General features: G+C 45.1%; 1 protein-coding gene across 1 annotated transcript in view; it reads right to left on the reverse strand.

The window, feature by feature from the left end:
- SDK2 (sidekick cell adhesion molecule 2) overlaps positions 1–15,796 on the reverse strand; it is a gene marked incomplete at its 5' end in the record, with an annotated part of 107,001 nt that overhangs the window by 40,392 nt on the left and 50,813 nt on the right. Inside the window, 8 exons of the mRNA XM_015417197.1 lie at positions 646–761; positions 944–1,181; positions 1,536–1,686; positions 2,415–2,524; positions 3,745–3,866; positions 8,330–8,521; positions 9,040–9,138; positions 9,724–9,919. Coding sequence (XP_015272683.1) covers positions 646–761; positions 944–1,181; positions 1,536–1,686; positions 2,415–2,524; positions 3,745–3,866; positions 8,330–8,521; positions 9,040–9,138; positions 9,724–9,919 — 1,224 coding nt within the window. The remainder of the gene's footprint in view (positions 1–645; positions 762–943; positions 1,182–1,535; positions 1,687–2,414; positions 2,525–3,744; positions 3,867–8,329; positions 8,522–9,039; positions 9,139–9,723; positions 9,920–15,796) is intronic.

The raw sequence follows: 15,796 nt of genomic DNA on the forward strand, positions 1-15,796 counted from the left end.
CAGGAACTCATTAGCATAATAGGCCACACCCAGCAGCAGAAACTCATTAGCATATTAGGCCACACCCTGGACAGCACAACTCATTAGCATATTAGGCCACACCCACCTTTTGCTTCTTATTCTGTTTACCTTGTTTGTAGTCAAAACCCAGGGCTTTTTTTGAAGCAGGAACTCCTTTGCATGTTAGGCCACACACCCCTATTGTAGCCAATCCTAATGAGTTTCTGCTGTTGGGTGTGGCCTGTTATGCTAATGAGTTCCTGCTGGGTGTGGCCAGCTCGGGAGCCAGCCGGAACTCCGTTCCTGTGCGTTCCTGGCCAAAAATAGCCCTGAGTATACACACAGCCTGTAGCATTGGAGGGCCGCTTCCAGGCAACTGCATGCATGAGGGATCAGGTTTAGAGACAAGCAGATGAGTGATGCAAGAAAGGATGGGGAGCACAGGATTGGGTACTTGTGTGGAGGGACAGAATGGCAGAGGTCTGTACATTCCAACTAAGGATACAGGACTCAGACAGACTCTGGAAGATGGTGAGGCTAGGTCTGGAATGAAAGGATTTCAAGGTCAAATTGACCGGCTTTAGCAAATCTAGTGTAAAACAGAAGGCAGCCTTTGAGGGAAGAGCCACTGTTTCCAATACCTACCTTATAGCCCAGAACAAGCCCGTTTCGGTCAGCTTCAGGGATGTCATTCCACCGTACTAGCATGGAGGTGGAGGTCGTAGCCAGGGCTGAGATATTGGTTGGTCCAGAGGAAGGCACTGTGTGCAAATAGAATGGGAGTCAGTGCTTCACCAAACAGTTCCTCTGAATTGGTTCTGTAACAGGTAACACTTTGGGCGGGGACCCACAGAAAAGCCCAGAGCTTTACATGCAAAGTTCCAGTCAGGTAGTGAGGGGCCTGCCTGACTGTCTAAAGATGAGGCTGGGTTGGGGAGGGTACCTGACTCCCGGGTTCGCCCCACCACGGTCTGACTCCATGGCCCAGGCCCAATGGCATTGAAGGCCTGCACCTGCACACGGTACTCAGTCCATTCTTCCAGGTCTTCAATGGTGAATTCACGCTCCATACGGTCATGGATAGTGTGGGCCAGTGTGCGGCCGCGCCCATCTAAGTGTGAGTAGCGCAGACGGTAGCCCACCGACTCGGGGCTGCCATTGTACTCTGTTTCTGGCAAGGGCTGCGGGAACAAAGGGGACATCATTGCCAGCCTTCAACCTCTTACTTTCAAGAATGCTCATGATTAAGTTGTCCTTCCTACCATACCTAATGTATGCCAAATCATGTAAAAGTTATGCACTCTCAAGGGGTTCCCAAGACCATGGAACCTGTGACATTCGAGAAAACAGTCAGAACTTTAGATTCTTTTCTTATTTTGGTAGGCTTCTTTATCCACGTTGACATGCCAGGTAAACAGTGCCAGTGCGGCTGATCTCAACTGTGATTAACCTCCACTGCTTCTTTATTATTTCATGGATCCCTCCACTCCCCCGAAACAACAGCAAGATCTATTTTTTCTATTGCTCCTGCTCACCATCCATCGGAGCCAAAGGCTGGTTTCACTGGCCGTGCGTAATGTAATATTGGCAGGAGATACATCAGGTGGAGCCTGCAAGGTCTGGATCCTGCGGGAAGGCAGACTAGGTGGGCTGGTTCCTACGATGTTCACTTGTCGCATGCGGAAGCTGGTAGGAGAAAACTGATTAGTGCTCAGAGGGACAGCAAAGTGACATAGGAAAAGGCCCCAGCCCCCTAGGCCTTAAAATTTCAAATGTATAGATAGGCCTTGAGCATCCTTCAAAATTTTGGCTGATCCCCAACATGATGGTAGAGAGAGCTACCTAGAGCACTGATGCATTTCCTTTCATATCCAAACAAGGATGGAATATAGACTAGGTACAACCTAGCTAGTTATTTTAAAGAGTGGACCCAGCTTACATAATTGTTATTATCTTGGGGGGGGGGGTCTCATTTCACCTTTTATTTGGGCTAGGTAAACAGAAAACAATGGAGATATTCAGATAATTCATTTTCAGTTTAATTGTAATCCAAAGTGTTTCATATGTACACCATATTCTGCAGATTCCGACTTCTCGTTTTGTGGATGTGGCACATTATAATAGTCTGTATGTATAATTGATGGTGGTGAAATTCTACACTTTCATGCAAGTGTTGCTTTATTAGGCCAGCCTTTCAGACCATTCTGCTCCCAGATCAACCTCCTTCCCACTTGCTATCTTCCTAGAGGAAAATCTTTCTTGCTGATAATGAGAGTCAATTTACAACACTAAAGCTTCATGACCACGGAGATGTATGTAAGAACCTGGGTGAGTGCATGCAAGCTCAGCCACAGTCACTTCAGTTTGGGTATTATCAGCATTCTTCCACTCTTCCATATTTGGGCAGCACCCACCTGTAGTATGTGTAGGGATTGAGGTTGGGCACCTCCATAGAGCGGGCATCAGGCTCATTAGACAGTTGGTGGATGAGGGTCCACTCCTCACTCTCACCAACTTGGCCAACCTGGAGGCAAGCAAGACATTTGAGCAGGGCTGAAGCAGCATTATTTATTGCTCATATGGTGGGCTCCTCCCTCTGACATTAAAGCAAAAACCATTACTTTAAAGTTAGGACTTGGTATTTGCTTACCTCACAATTTGAAAAATAGGACAATATTTGTCTTTTTTCAAATGCTAGAAATAAATAGTTGGGCAAAAATGGATTACAGAACTTTATAAGCATTTGTGAGAATTAACAACTGTTTTTATCATTATTGTTTATCGAATGTGTTGGTTACCTTTCAAAACAAAACACCCCTGTTTACACAAGGCAACTGTCAATAATTTAAAAATAACAAAATAAACAGAAGATTAACAATGCAATTCTAAATGGAGTTACATCCTTCCCTCAAGATAGGCTTTGTTTTCCTGTAGCTTCTGAGATTTCACCAGGTGTTGCTCATACACCTATCTTCACAACATGGGCTTGAAAAAAGAGAATTATGAATTCTGGACTACTATGAAAACCTTTGTTTGCATAGAACAATGGTGGTGGTGGTGGGGAAACACCTTGGCCTACGGCTCCTGTTCTTCATTAACTCTTTTCTCTATCCAACATAGACATGCCCTTCTCTTTTTCCTTGCTCTTTGTCACTCCAATCTTAAGAGGGGAAAAAATCTAATATTTCCAAAGCAAATAAATCAGGCAAAAAAAATTAGAAAGAACATTTTCCTCCCTCTCCCATAATAGTACAGCTCGGGGTGACCCAAAGGACTAGATGAGCAACAGACAAGCAAAAGAAAGAAATTCATACAATATTTAAGTAACTTAGAAATTTACTGGTACAAGATATGATTACCATTAACCCAGATATCTTTAAAAGGGGGCCTCACAGCTTCATGAATTGCCAACTACTATCAACCATGAAGGCTAAATAACTTCCGTATTCAGTTGGGGGTAGGGGGTGAACAGTGGGGAAAGGTCTTCTTGCTCTGTTTGTGGGCTTCCTGAAGGCATATACCTGGCCACTGTGGGGAACGGGATGCTGCACTGGCTGGACTTTTGGTCTGACCAAGCAGTGCTGTTATATCCTTAAGTGCATGAAAAAAATATTTGTGTAATTTCTTCTGAATGCAAAAATGTGGACTTCATGCCACAGCGTTTCAACAACTAATACAAAAAAGCTGTTTTAAGGACTACAAAGGAATGCATCAGCTGCCTGATGAGTCGGACCCATAGGTTACCTGAGCTTCCACTTGCCACCTGGAAATGGATGTCTTGCCGTCATAACCAGGGCGGAACTGAAGTGTAACTGAGCGGGGACCAATGTTGGAGATACCCAAGTTGGTAGGGGGGCCTGGGAGTTCTGTGGACAAAGAAAAAACAAGGATAGAACTTGGCTGCCTGCAGCCTAGGGATGAGACACACTGGACAGACAGACCACGCTTTCAGGGCGAGAGGGAAAAGCAGCTTGTCAAGGGCAATTCAGGGTAGAAAAGTAGACAGTAAGTATGGAAAGAGTTGAGCATCCCCACCCCTCACATTTCCCCCCACTTTTCCTCCAAGGAGCTCAAGTTGGCATACATTATTTTGTGCTTCTCCATTATACCCTTTTGACAACCCTGTAAAGTAGGGCAGGCTGACAGAGAGAGTGACTGGCCCAAGGCACCCCGTGTCATGGACCAGAGTACAGGCAACTCCTCATGAGGAAAAGTGGAAGAAGGCTCAGAGGAGGAGGCAGCTGGGCACCTAATGGTGGAAGGCAGTGGGGACACCTCCAGGAGCCTCCTTTGATGAGATAGGGTTGCCAGCCTCCAGGTGGTGGCTGGAGATCTCCAGCTATAACAAGTGATTTCCAGTTCACCTGACTGCTTTGGAAGGTGAACCCTATAGCATTATATTCCACTGAAGTCTCTCCCCTCCCCAAATCCCTCCTTGTCCAGGCTCCACCCCCCAAATCTCTGGGTATTTCCCAACTAGGGTTGCCAGGTCTGGATTGGAAAATACCTGGAGACTTTGGGGGTGGAGCCAGGAGAGGGCGGGGTTTGGGGAGGGGAGGGGCCTCAGCATAGTACCATGCCATAGAGTCCACCCTTCAAAGCAGCCATTTTCTCCAGGTTAGCTGATCTCTGTCAGCTGGAGATCAGTTGAAAAAGCGGGAGATCCCCAGGCCCCACCTGGAGGCTGGCAACCCTATTCCCAATTGGGAGGTGGCAATCCTAGATGACCAAGAAGAGCCCTAAGACTCTGAGTCAGGCTGCTGATCCTGGGATGCATCCCTGTGTTCTGATTTAGACTTAGACCTTGAATCCTCCACCCCAGAGCCTGTTGTTGAACCAGAGGTCTCTCCCCAACTGACCCTTCAGGGCTCTCAAACTTCTGAACCGCCTCAGCGCTGTCACAGTACTTTCCACCAGACCTGGTCATGGCACCTTTAAATACTGGTAGCCTACTCCTGCAGGGGAGAGGCCTGTAACTCCATGATACACTGTTGGCTCCAGCTGCAGTAACTTGACACCTGGGCTTCATGGCAGAGTGAGGATTTGCATCCAGGTCTTCAAGATCTTAGCCTGACACTCTAACCATCACATCACACTGGCTTACCATCCCTGTGACCACTTATCCACTCAAACTCTGCCTCTCCTGAAGCTGCTTTTTCTTAGGAAAACTGGGCTTTTATTAAACACAAAGTGCCAAAAACTGAGGCCAAAGAGAGAAAAAGCAATAAACAGGCGCTTTTCCATCAAGTCTCTTCTTCAAGCAAATGTTTAATAACTATACACTAATTTGGGAGATTGTTTTTGGCTGAAAATTTGGGTAAAATGCAACACAGAAGAAAATACATGACATTCTGCCCTCAGGACTAATGCCTGAAGAACTGCTAATTATTTTATATAAATAAGTACCAAACCCCAGGAATGCTGGGGGGGGGGGGACTGGAGGGACAAAATTCATGGGGCCCAAGTCACCTGGAGGGCCCCTAAAACCGCATTATCCTGTATTCAGAATGCATTTTTAATTTTTTTATAGTGCAGTTCTGACTACAGCCACCAGGGGTGCAAGGAAGGCAGAGCCACCCCCCCTATATATATAGGGGGGGTGGGGTGGCAGAGCGCAGCAAAGAGCTCAGCCTTTCTGCAAAGTTCTCCAGGAGGCTGAGGAAAACCAAACCTGTCAGCCAAGCCAGCACTGGATGCAGCATCCTAACAAGGATATTGCAATTCTTTTCATTTTTTGCCCAGGAATTCCCATGATCATCCGCATGTTGGTGGCCAATTTTGAGATTCCCAGTTTTATTGTCTGATGAGTTATGCCTGCCACAAATGGACAGATAGATGGACATGTAGAAGAAGATGACGACATTGGATTTATACCCCGCCCTTCACTTGGAGTCTCAGAGCGGCTTACAAACTCCTTTCCCTTCCCCTCCCCACAACAGACACCCCGTGAAGTGGGTGGGGCTGAGATAACTCTGACACAAACTGCTCTTTTAGGAACAGCTGTGCCAGAGCTTGTGACTGACCCAAGGTCACATCAGCAGGTGCAAGTGGAGGAGTGGGGAATCAAACCCCGTTCTCCCAGATTAGAGTCCGCACACTTAACCACTACACCAAACTGGCTCTCTGTAGATTCTTTTTTTATTACATATGCTTGCTGACAGTCAGCCAAGTATTGTTACAATATTTGGTTTGGATCATAGTTATATGGGGGGGGGGTATGGTGGCTTTCAGCAGCCCTAACTAACACTGACAAGCAAGCATAAGGAACAGGAGCTGAAGGGAAAATGAAGGTGGGCTACTAAAGCTGTGTTATAAAAATGCTACACCCTTGGTTCATACCTAGCCAAGGAAACAGCCTCAAATAAATGTTGAAGAAGTGATCCAAATAAAAATGAAATTCAAACTTTGCATCTGATGAAGGTCATGAGGGGAGCTGTCAATGTTTTCTGCAATCTCATATTCATTACTTTGATGTTTGTTAATTTAATAAATCTGAAGCTTGTGAGTGGCTGCTTGTTGTCACACCGCGAGGGACATGTTGTCTGCTTGCACAAATGAGACTCACACTTGAATTAATTGAATTACTCAAACAAACAGTGAAACTAATTGAGATTGGCAAAGTCAAAGTTCACACAGATGAACCGAATTAAATCAAACTGGAGAAATCTAACTGTTCATGAAAATTAATCTTCTAAATTCTGTCCACGGGAGCTTGGGTAGATGTGGAAGTGGAAGTGCCTCAGCTGTTTCCGCTAAACTCCTCGTATCTTGAATACAGTTTACCATTTGAAGTTTGGGGAAAGCTGTTGATAGTACAGAAAACAACTGCCAATTGTACATTCCATAGTGGTTTGGGCTGGAGCTGAATTCCCAGATTGCAGGGATCAGGGCAATGAGTGCTATGTGCCCAGTGTTCAACTTAAAGGCTGGTGAAGAATTCAGGGTGATCCAGAAAGGTAAGCAAAGCAAAGACAGCACTGCTGATTTAGGCCCACAATCAGACCAAGGTTGCAGTCACACGCGCCAGATAAAATCCGGGGGGGGGGGGGGGGGGGAGGAATTTTACCTGCAGTTGCGCGATCACACAGTCCTTTGGAGCTGCGGGCACAGCCTGCCACTGCATGATCAGACGCAACCGTGAGTGAGTCGGGGTTTTTTTTTTGCCGTTTGTTTCTGATGCGCTTAAACAAGGGATCTATTGTGTAGTGGGTTAGCTGCATGAACGAAGGACAAAGACTGGCATAGTGCATAGCACGCTTTACTGGTACACAACATGAACTAGCTCAAACGGCCGGCAGGCCAACTATATACATCCTGGGGGACACACCCCTGGGTCCCGTTGGTGGGTTTGAATCTCCCACCACGGTGCCCATTGGCTCCCCAGTGGAGGGACTAGGAGCCTAGTCCCCATTGTTCTCCCAGAGTCAAGCTCTGGGGAGTTCGCTGGCCCCTGGTGGCGGTCAGTGGACACAACAGGATCAATTAATCGCACCTGCGCACTGAGGGCTCCTTATGGAGTGTGCGATGATGCGCATACTGCGAAGGGGGGGAACAACAGCACGGAGTCAGGATGGCCTGATCAGACCATCCCAATGCCATGAGAGTGCAGTGGAGTGATCAGACAGGGGAAAGTCCGTCCGTGGCCCGTAGCAACCCGTTTGCTACTGGACTTTCCCTGGTGTCTTTTTACTCCGCTTCTGCGGTGGAGCAAAACAGGTTGCTGATGGGTGCGGGGTGCTTCCCAGATGTTCGTGTCTGATCATGCCCTTTAAATCCGCCCAGCATTCGTGCCTATGTCAGGTCTAATTGTGCATATGATCGCAGCCCAAGTGTGCCTCCCACAACCATCTGCAGGCAATTTTTTTCTAGCATAGTCTAGTGTTATCCCCCCCCCCTTTAAAAGAAAACCTTCAGCAAAGCTGGTACTAAATTCTCTCTCTTCCTGTCCCCACAATAAAGAATCACAAATAGTGGGGATGTGAGTGTGATTATACTTCTGAGTAAGCCATCTCATTATTTGAAGTGGGGTGGACAATGAATTCCTATTTGCACCTATTACTGTACTTGTAACACAACTGTGCATATGCTGAATGATTTAGCAGTCTCCATCCAGGGCCTTCATTTTAGCTGTGTTTGCTGGAGGGCAGAAATCCCTATCTGTGCACTTGTTTATTATTATTATTTTTACAATTATGCACTGGGCTATGTACAGGTGGAACTTCCAAGAGAAGCTTTCTGTGGGGGTAGAGGCTGCAGTAATCTTTGCTCCATTTGTGCTACAGCCTACTACTCTGTTGCAGGCAGGACCTGTGAGCCAAGCCCAACTCACCTGGAGGAACCCCTGACGAAATGGTAGAGGAGGAAACTTGTCCCTGTCCTTTGGAAGTCATAGCTGCGACTTCAATGGTGTAGGTGGTAAGGGCTGTGAGGCCTGTGACACGGTATTCCAGTGTGACATTAGGCAGGTAGTGTGTTACACGTGTGTTCGTGCGATTGTATTCCTCCCAGGAGATCCGGTAGCCTAAAAGAGGACCCAAAACATAGACATGTAGAAAACAGCACAAGTTATACCTGTATCCAGGAGTAAACAAAATGAGCCCAACAAATTTTGTGGCCATAAGCCAAATTTAGGCTATACCAGCTGGCCTTCTAAGATACGAGTTATGTTCCCTCAGTGCACCTGATCTCTTATAATACATCCTTGAAATCTATTTATTGCAAGCAGGTGGGCTCCATGAAGCTTGAGACAAACAAATGTCATGGTTCTGGTTTCCAAACTGCTCCCTTGCTGAAGTGGAATTGAAACCAATATGGCTCCCAGGATGGAAATCCTCCCAGCTTTCTAGCTAAATGACAGCATGATTCTCAATATAAAAATCATGTGTGCAGAAGCCCTAAAGGAGAAGGGCTTCATTAGAAATGTAGGAAAGAAACATTTAAAAAAACCAAAACTTTAGATGATCCCCCCATAAATATAACGGAAGGATTAGGGCTAAAGGTTCCCCTTTGCCTCTCCCACTGGCTTAATGTATCTCTTACCTGTCAGAATGCCATTCTTTTCTAGAGGCTCTTGCCAGCTGACTTTCAGAGATGTGTCCAGGATCTCATTGAAGCTGAGGTGTCCGACTGGACCCGGAACTGGCCAAACAAACAATCCCACCCCCCAGAGAGTTACAACAGAAGAAACATTCCCCTTAATATCTCAAGAAAACAAAAAAGGGAAACTACCAGTTATAGACAATTCCCAAGGAACACACTCTGGGGTTGGATGTAAAGATGACTGCAGAAAACACAGCCAATGGAATCAGGGACCTTCAGAGAGTCCATACCACTTCAGCAACCAAGAATCAACCTCCACAACTGAGAAGGAGACAGACACTTTCTAAGGTGGAAGATGATGTTTAAACTATGTTGGCCGGTGACTCAGAAGTTTGTGAACCCACAGTTCCATGGGCATACACATGACACACACATGAAGCTGCCTTATACTGAATCAGACCATTGTCCTATCATGGTCAGTATTGTCTACTCAGACTGGCAGTGGCTCCCCAAGGTCTCAGGCAGAGGTCTTTTACATCATTTCCCACCTGAACCTTGTAACTAGAGATGGCAGGGATTGAAACTGGGACCCTCTGTCTGCCAAGCAGGCTCTACCACTGAGCCAGAGTCCCTCAGGAACCCGTGAGCTGTGCCTGTGCCCAGCTCCAAAGGGAAGGGCCGTACCGTCCTCATGGGTGCGCACCAGCTGTGGTGGGCTGCGGGGTCCATCGCCTGGTGTGGTGAAACACAGCACTGAAGTATAATACTCTGTGAACTTCTTGAGAGCTGAAATATAACCCACATGGATATTGTCTTGGAAGTTAGGCCGCACCGTTACTATCATCATGTCTTCTTCTTGTCCTGGTTCCCAAGCAGTGAGCTACAGGAGAATGAAGAACATCATGATCCCAGTCAGTTGAAAGCAACTACTTACAAAGGCCAATGAAAGCAAGGCAGTGATCTGGCAGACTAACTTGGGAGCTTCAAAGTGTGCCATAAGAGTTGCTACCAATTGGTCTATTTTAGTTTAGCCATTAGAATTTTTAAAAAATCAGTGTAAAGCAGCTAACAGTTTTTACATTTCATACAGTTAAACACCTTAGCATATGAAAAATGAACTATCAGTGGATCCTTTTCTCCAGTAGGATTGACAAACATAGCATGCTTAGCCCAAAATACTGGAATCAAGGACCCTAATCAGAATTTGTTGGGATCTTAAGACCTGACATCAAGTGCCGAGCCACATTCAAGTTTATGGTTAGAGTCAAACCCTCTTGTAGTCTGAGCACCATCTCAACACGAGGAAGAGAAATTTAACAGGTCAGTCTTATTTCAGTGCAAACCTGCGGCTGAAACAATGGGACACAAAGAAAGAACATCAGCCTTGATTTAAGGACTCTCACGTGGCAGAGAACTGATCCGCCAGCACTTTGTGCAAAAATTGTAAAAGACTTTATGGGAATTAATGAAAGGCCTCTGCTGGATTCTGTCTGAACATAAATAACAACTGATAATAAACAACAAGTTAAGTGAAACTAAATAGCAACCGCTGTGTCAAAATACAATGCAGTAAGGGAACATCAACAAATTAATAGTTTCCCGCAGTATAATAAATGAGTGAGGTCTAGGAAGGTCTGAAAATAGCTCATAATAATATGAATACAATGGGTAGTACTAATTTTTTGCTTTCCTTACTTAAATTTTGAAACTCAAAGTGGTTTACATGGCGTCTGCCAAATGGACTGTGCTCAGGTTCCCACATGCTTAGCCTTAACAGTGCATTAGGTGCTCTCAGACAATCCATTAAGTTCAGGGTGAACCGGCCACTCCTCAGCTCTTTTTCTCTAGCTTCAACAACTGAGTTTGCTTCTCACTTGCCACTTCAGTCTTGGGGTCACTTAGATCAAAGCAGACCTGCCTTTTCCCCTTTCCATGGCTACACATTAACTCTTAAAAGTGTAACCACAGGGTGTGTGAATACGTTCTGTAAACAGTATCCTTTACAGACATATTTCTGACTTTTTTATATAAAGAAAGACAAAGTGCTATTGTGCCCTTTGCTTCTGAATCACCCCCTGCAACCCAGTCATTACCCGCCTAGGCAATCCACTAAGTGAAACTGACCCCCTTATTGTGGTTGCCCAAATTCAGGGATAAAAATCAGCAAGAAATTATAGCCTACAGAGGAAATAAAGAAACAGCATTTATTCTTAGATTATTTTGCATTCTCTAATCTAAATAGCTATTCTTAACACTGCTGTTTAGGGTATAAATGTAAATTCTAGTACATTTATCTGAACAATCATGTCATTGTAGATGCTTTCAATAAATGGTGTACATAATGGCTGTTGGTTTTCATGAGTTGAAACCACGTTAACAATTCTGTTGTCTGGAGTCAAGAGTGCAGCACATCCAAATAATGAGAAGGACTCTAAAGACTGTCAGTCTCTGATCACAGATAGGGTTTTTTGTTTATTTATTAGATTTTTTTTTGTCGCCACTCACCGAAAGGTCTCGTGGCAACTTACAACATTTAAACAACATCATAATAGATATGTTAAAAACCAACAAAGTCAGGTAATATGTATCAAATATTAAAATATGATGATATATAACTCCACACCATTTTGAACAATTGAAGTACTCAAGTCACTTAACCTGTGCGGGGCTTTTGCCACTGTCATTGTGGTGGAATTATTTGGGAGTAATGCTTTGAGAAAACTGCAGTTCCAAACCACAATCTTAAAATGCAACTTGCATGCTTGTTCACTGCCTCCTGTCAAGCTCCTGTGTATAGACTGCCTTCCAATGGGAGTAGGGCCATGGGCATAGGAGGCACAGAGGAGGTGGGGTCCTGCCAAGGGCTTGGTGCAGCTGCAAGGTTTTTTGCCGTGTGACAGTTAATCACACCAGTCATGCTAAGGTGCTAAATGGACATGGTGAGGTCAAGAGCCATGATTACTTATAGAATCCTAGCACAAAAATTGCTTGTAGAATGCAAAGGTATTCTGGGCTGTGGACAAATTGATGGCTTAGAGCGATACGGCGCTGCCACTAATTGTAGTGCTTTGAAGTATTGCGGGGCATACCAACCAGGCAGCACACCCTTCTGCAGGTCATCTGAGCAATCATCCCGTGGGCACACATTACTGCAGTGCCTCAGCCATGGAGCATGCTGTTTGGTTGGTTTTTTAAAATGAAGGCAGGTGCACTGGCAGACACTCCCAAAAAACCAAAATCCCAGTGGTGGAAACGAATCTGCAGGTTGAGACAGCCAATCCATTCTGCGTACACTCCCCTGCATTCAGACATCCAGCCGCACGCAATGAATGTGCGGGAAACTGAAAACACCACGTTGTGTGGTATCTATTTACTCCATTTCCAATTCATCATATGATGGGGTAAGTATGACTGGGGAACAGCTGACAGATGTGGCTGTGTGACCCTGTTGGTTTAATCCATGAGGGGAACGCAGCTATGTCAGGCCAAACTGCCAGTCTGAACGCAACCCATGACTCAACGGTATCCCAGGAAAGAACACAGAGCTGCTCTTGTTGTATTTATAGCTGACCAAAGTCGTCAACATGCAGTTAGTTTCCTTATAAAATCTTATAACTTATCTTGTAACTCTGGAGTCTTTACACAGAAAACAGCACGGTCCTCAGTGTTTCCCCTCAAACCTACTAGATACTTGCATTCCATGCTGGCTGGCAGGTAGCAGATGAATATTAACATATCTGTTAAATCTTTGGCTATATCAATATGCATGTGAGCCAGTTTCTGAGTCTGGCCTCTATCCCCACTGCCCTATTGCTCAAAGGGTTACTTGAGAGCCATATGAGATTTTTAAAAATCCTCTCCTCTGGCTTTTGGCTCCTCTGATCTGTCTTTCCTTTATCTATGGCTCTTCAAAGACATGTGGAAAGAAACTTGCTGGGATTAAAGGCTGGCAATTGTTGCTGTGAAGGAGAGGTGTGTGCCGAAGGGGCAAGGGATCAGTCATGAGTCGACTGCTATTTCTCTCCTCAGAGATCTGCCTGGGACTGGATTTGTAAGACTGGCACAGAGGGAATGCAATTAAAAGAAGTCTGTTTAAAAGCAGTTTGATCTTTGCCCAGACATTTTCTCATTTGGGTACCTGAAAAACAGGAGCATCTGTCTCCTATATAGCCCGCTCTCTGAGGAAATGTAAAATAGTCCTCAATTTTCACATATAGTTGGGTCCTAAGGCTTGGGGTAGTGGTAGAGTCTAGCCATTTGGGGCCCAGAAAAGAAGCTGAAATAAGATAATTTAAAAATGCCCTCTGCATTAGAGTAAACAGAGAACACAAATAGTGCCTTGATACCAGCCCAGGAGCTGCGGTGGTTAAGACGCTGAACTGCAGGCTGTGGAAGGTCAGTAGTTCAGCAGTTTGAGACCCGGGTGCCGCAAGACAGAGTGAGCCCCCGTCTCTAGTTCCAGCTCCTGCCAACTTAGCAGTTCGAAAGCAAGAAATTGCAAGTAGATAAATAGGGACCGCTTTGGTGGGAAGGTAACAGCGTTCCATGCGCCTTGGTGTTTAGTCATGCCGGCCACATGACCACGGAAATGTCTTCGGACAGCGCTGGATCTTCGGCTTTGAAACGGAGATGAGCACCGCAACCCTAGAGTCGGATTCGACTGGCTTTCGAGCAAGGAGACCTTTACCTTTTTACCAGCCCAGCATGGTATAGCCCAAAGCTTCACATATGTTTGTGGAGGCTGAGAAACCCCATTTCATGGGCCAGGTGCAGTTTAGGGCCCAAGAAGTAGCCAGCAGCTGAGGCAATATGGGGATAAAGTATTGGCTGTCTTTGTGGGGTTTGGGATGGGTAACAGTGGCTCATTTAGGGCAGTATCACAGCCACTCACTCCAGCCTGCGCTCTGCCTTCCTTTTCCAGGAGAATGTAGCCCCTTGATAAAGCTCAGAGCGACTCATCTGCTCCGGTGATGCTTGTAAGGCATCCTTGACAATGTTCTAGATTATGAAATGGTACATTCACTCTGGATACAGGAGACACGATTCCCAATCTCTCTGCTGCTTGTTATTTTCCATCCTCCATTGCTCTGTCTATGAAATAAGAATTAGAGCAGCCTCCCTCTCAGATTAACAGCATGCCATGCTGAAATGGTAACCGACACAGGTTGCATAAAAGGTTAACAGTGGCAAGAATAGTAATGGGTAATGGAAAACGATTCGAGTCCCGTAGCACCTTAGAGACCAACAAGACTGTAGGGGGTATAAGCTTTTGGGAGTCACAGCTCCCTTCGTCAGAACAGTAATAATAATAAAAAAGAAATCTGACCAGTGTTTAGGTACCCCACTGGCGATAAAATTGTTTCACTCAGTTCCTCTCTTTTATTTGGTGTTATTTAAATATCAATGAATAGCAAAAAGGAATAGTTGAGTATTAATAAGTGTGCAGACGTATCCATCCAAAACAACATTCAACACAATCTGCCTGATTAACTGACACTGATAACAATGCATAATCAGCTACTTTGTCATGGTGTTACACTCAAGGATGTTTGGGTCTTTAATTGGCATAGTGCGAGATAGCCTATAGCAAGTTAATTAGATACTAATTAGGCCTCCAAAAATACTAATCAAAAATACTAAGTGGTATTTAATAAGTATGTTAAGTATCCTTCTTAACGTTGGTTATCTTGTTTGGCAGCAATTAAATTTCCGAACTTCTTTGGAGCAGATTAAGAAACAAGTTTTAATGTTTTAATTCAATTTAATTAATGGAAATTTGAATTAATCACAATTTGGAATTGAACACACAAGGCAAAGCTCCCAAATAAATGTTATATCTTAGTAAAAAATATTTTAATAGACAAATTTGGAACAATGAGAATAACTTTTAAAATAATTAAGTCTTTTTGAAAAAAGAGGCCAATTATAGAATAACAGTGAGTTGTTAAGAAGGTCATCTGAATCATAAAGGATGGAAATGTGAAACTGGGGGCTTCAATACCATAGAATTTATTCTATGTAGCAGATGATGAAGTTAGAGATAGAGATACTTCATCAAGAAAAACAGTGGATTAAACTCTTTTACCTTTCTGATTAAACTTGGAATAAGGCCCATTGTGGAAATAAATACAATGAGCACTAGAAAGAGGCTCTGGGAGAGTGCCAAGACCATGGGCACTCAGCATCAATTTGCCATGGCAACCTCAGCAGGGTATAAGGACACAGAGTCCTCAAACCTCACCCTCTCCAGGCTCCATCTCTCAAATCTCCAGGACTTTCCCATCTGGAGTTGGCAACCCTATCTACTTCCCAGCCAAACATCAACCTACCTTCATTACCCCCTCATTGTTCAGTTTCTCATCTCCCCCCCCACACACCTGCAGCCTCTACCATGCTCTGAAGCTCTGAATGCCACGTCACATTGGCTGTCCTGGGGGGGGGCATCTCAGCAGGGTATAAGGACACAGAGTCCACCATTTTCTCCAGGGGAATGGATCAATGCCATCTGGAGACCATTTGTAATTCTGAGTGATCTCCACCCCTCAGCTGGATTTTGGCAACAGTGGATCCCCATGAGGGAATGGCTGGTTTGGAGGGCACAGTCTATGGCATTGTACCTGTCTGAGGCCCCACTCCTCCTCAAACCTCACCCTTTCCAGGCTCCATCCCTCAAATCTCCAGGAATTTTCCACCTGGAGCTGGCAACCCTATCTCCTTCCCAGCCAAGCATAAACCTACCTTCATTTCCCCCTCACTG

This window comes from Gekko japonicus, unplaced genomic scaffold, assembly GCF_001447785.1.
Source record: "Gekko japonicus isolate JY-2015 unplaced genomic scaffold, Gekko_japonicus_V1.1 scaffold1440, whole genome shotgun sequence".
In the NCBI taxonomy this organism is placed as follows: domain Eukaryota; kingdom Metazoa; phylum Chordata; class Lepidosauria; order Squamata; family Gekkonidae; genus Gekko; species Gekko japonicus.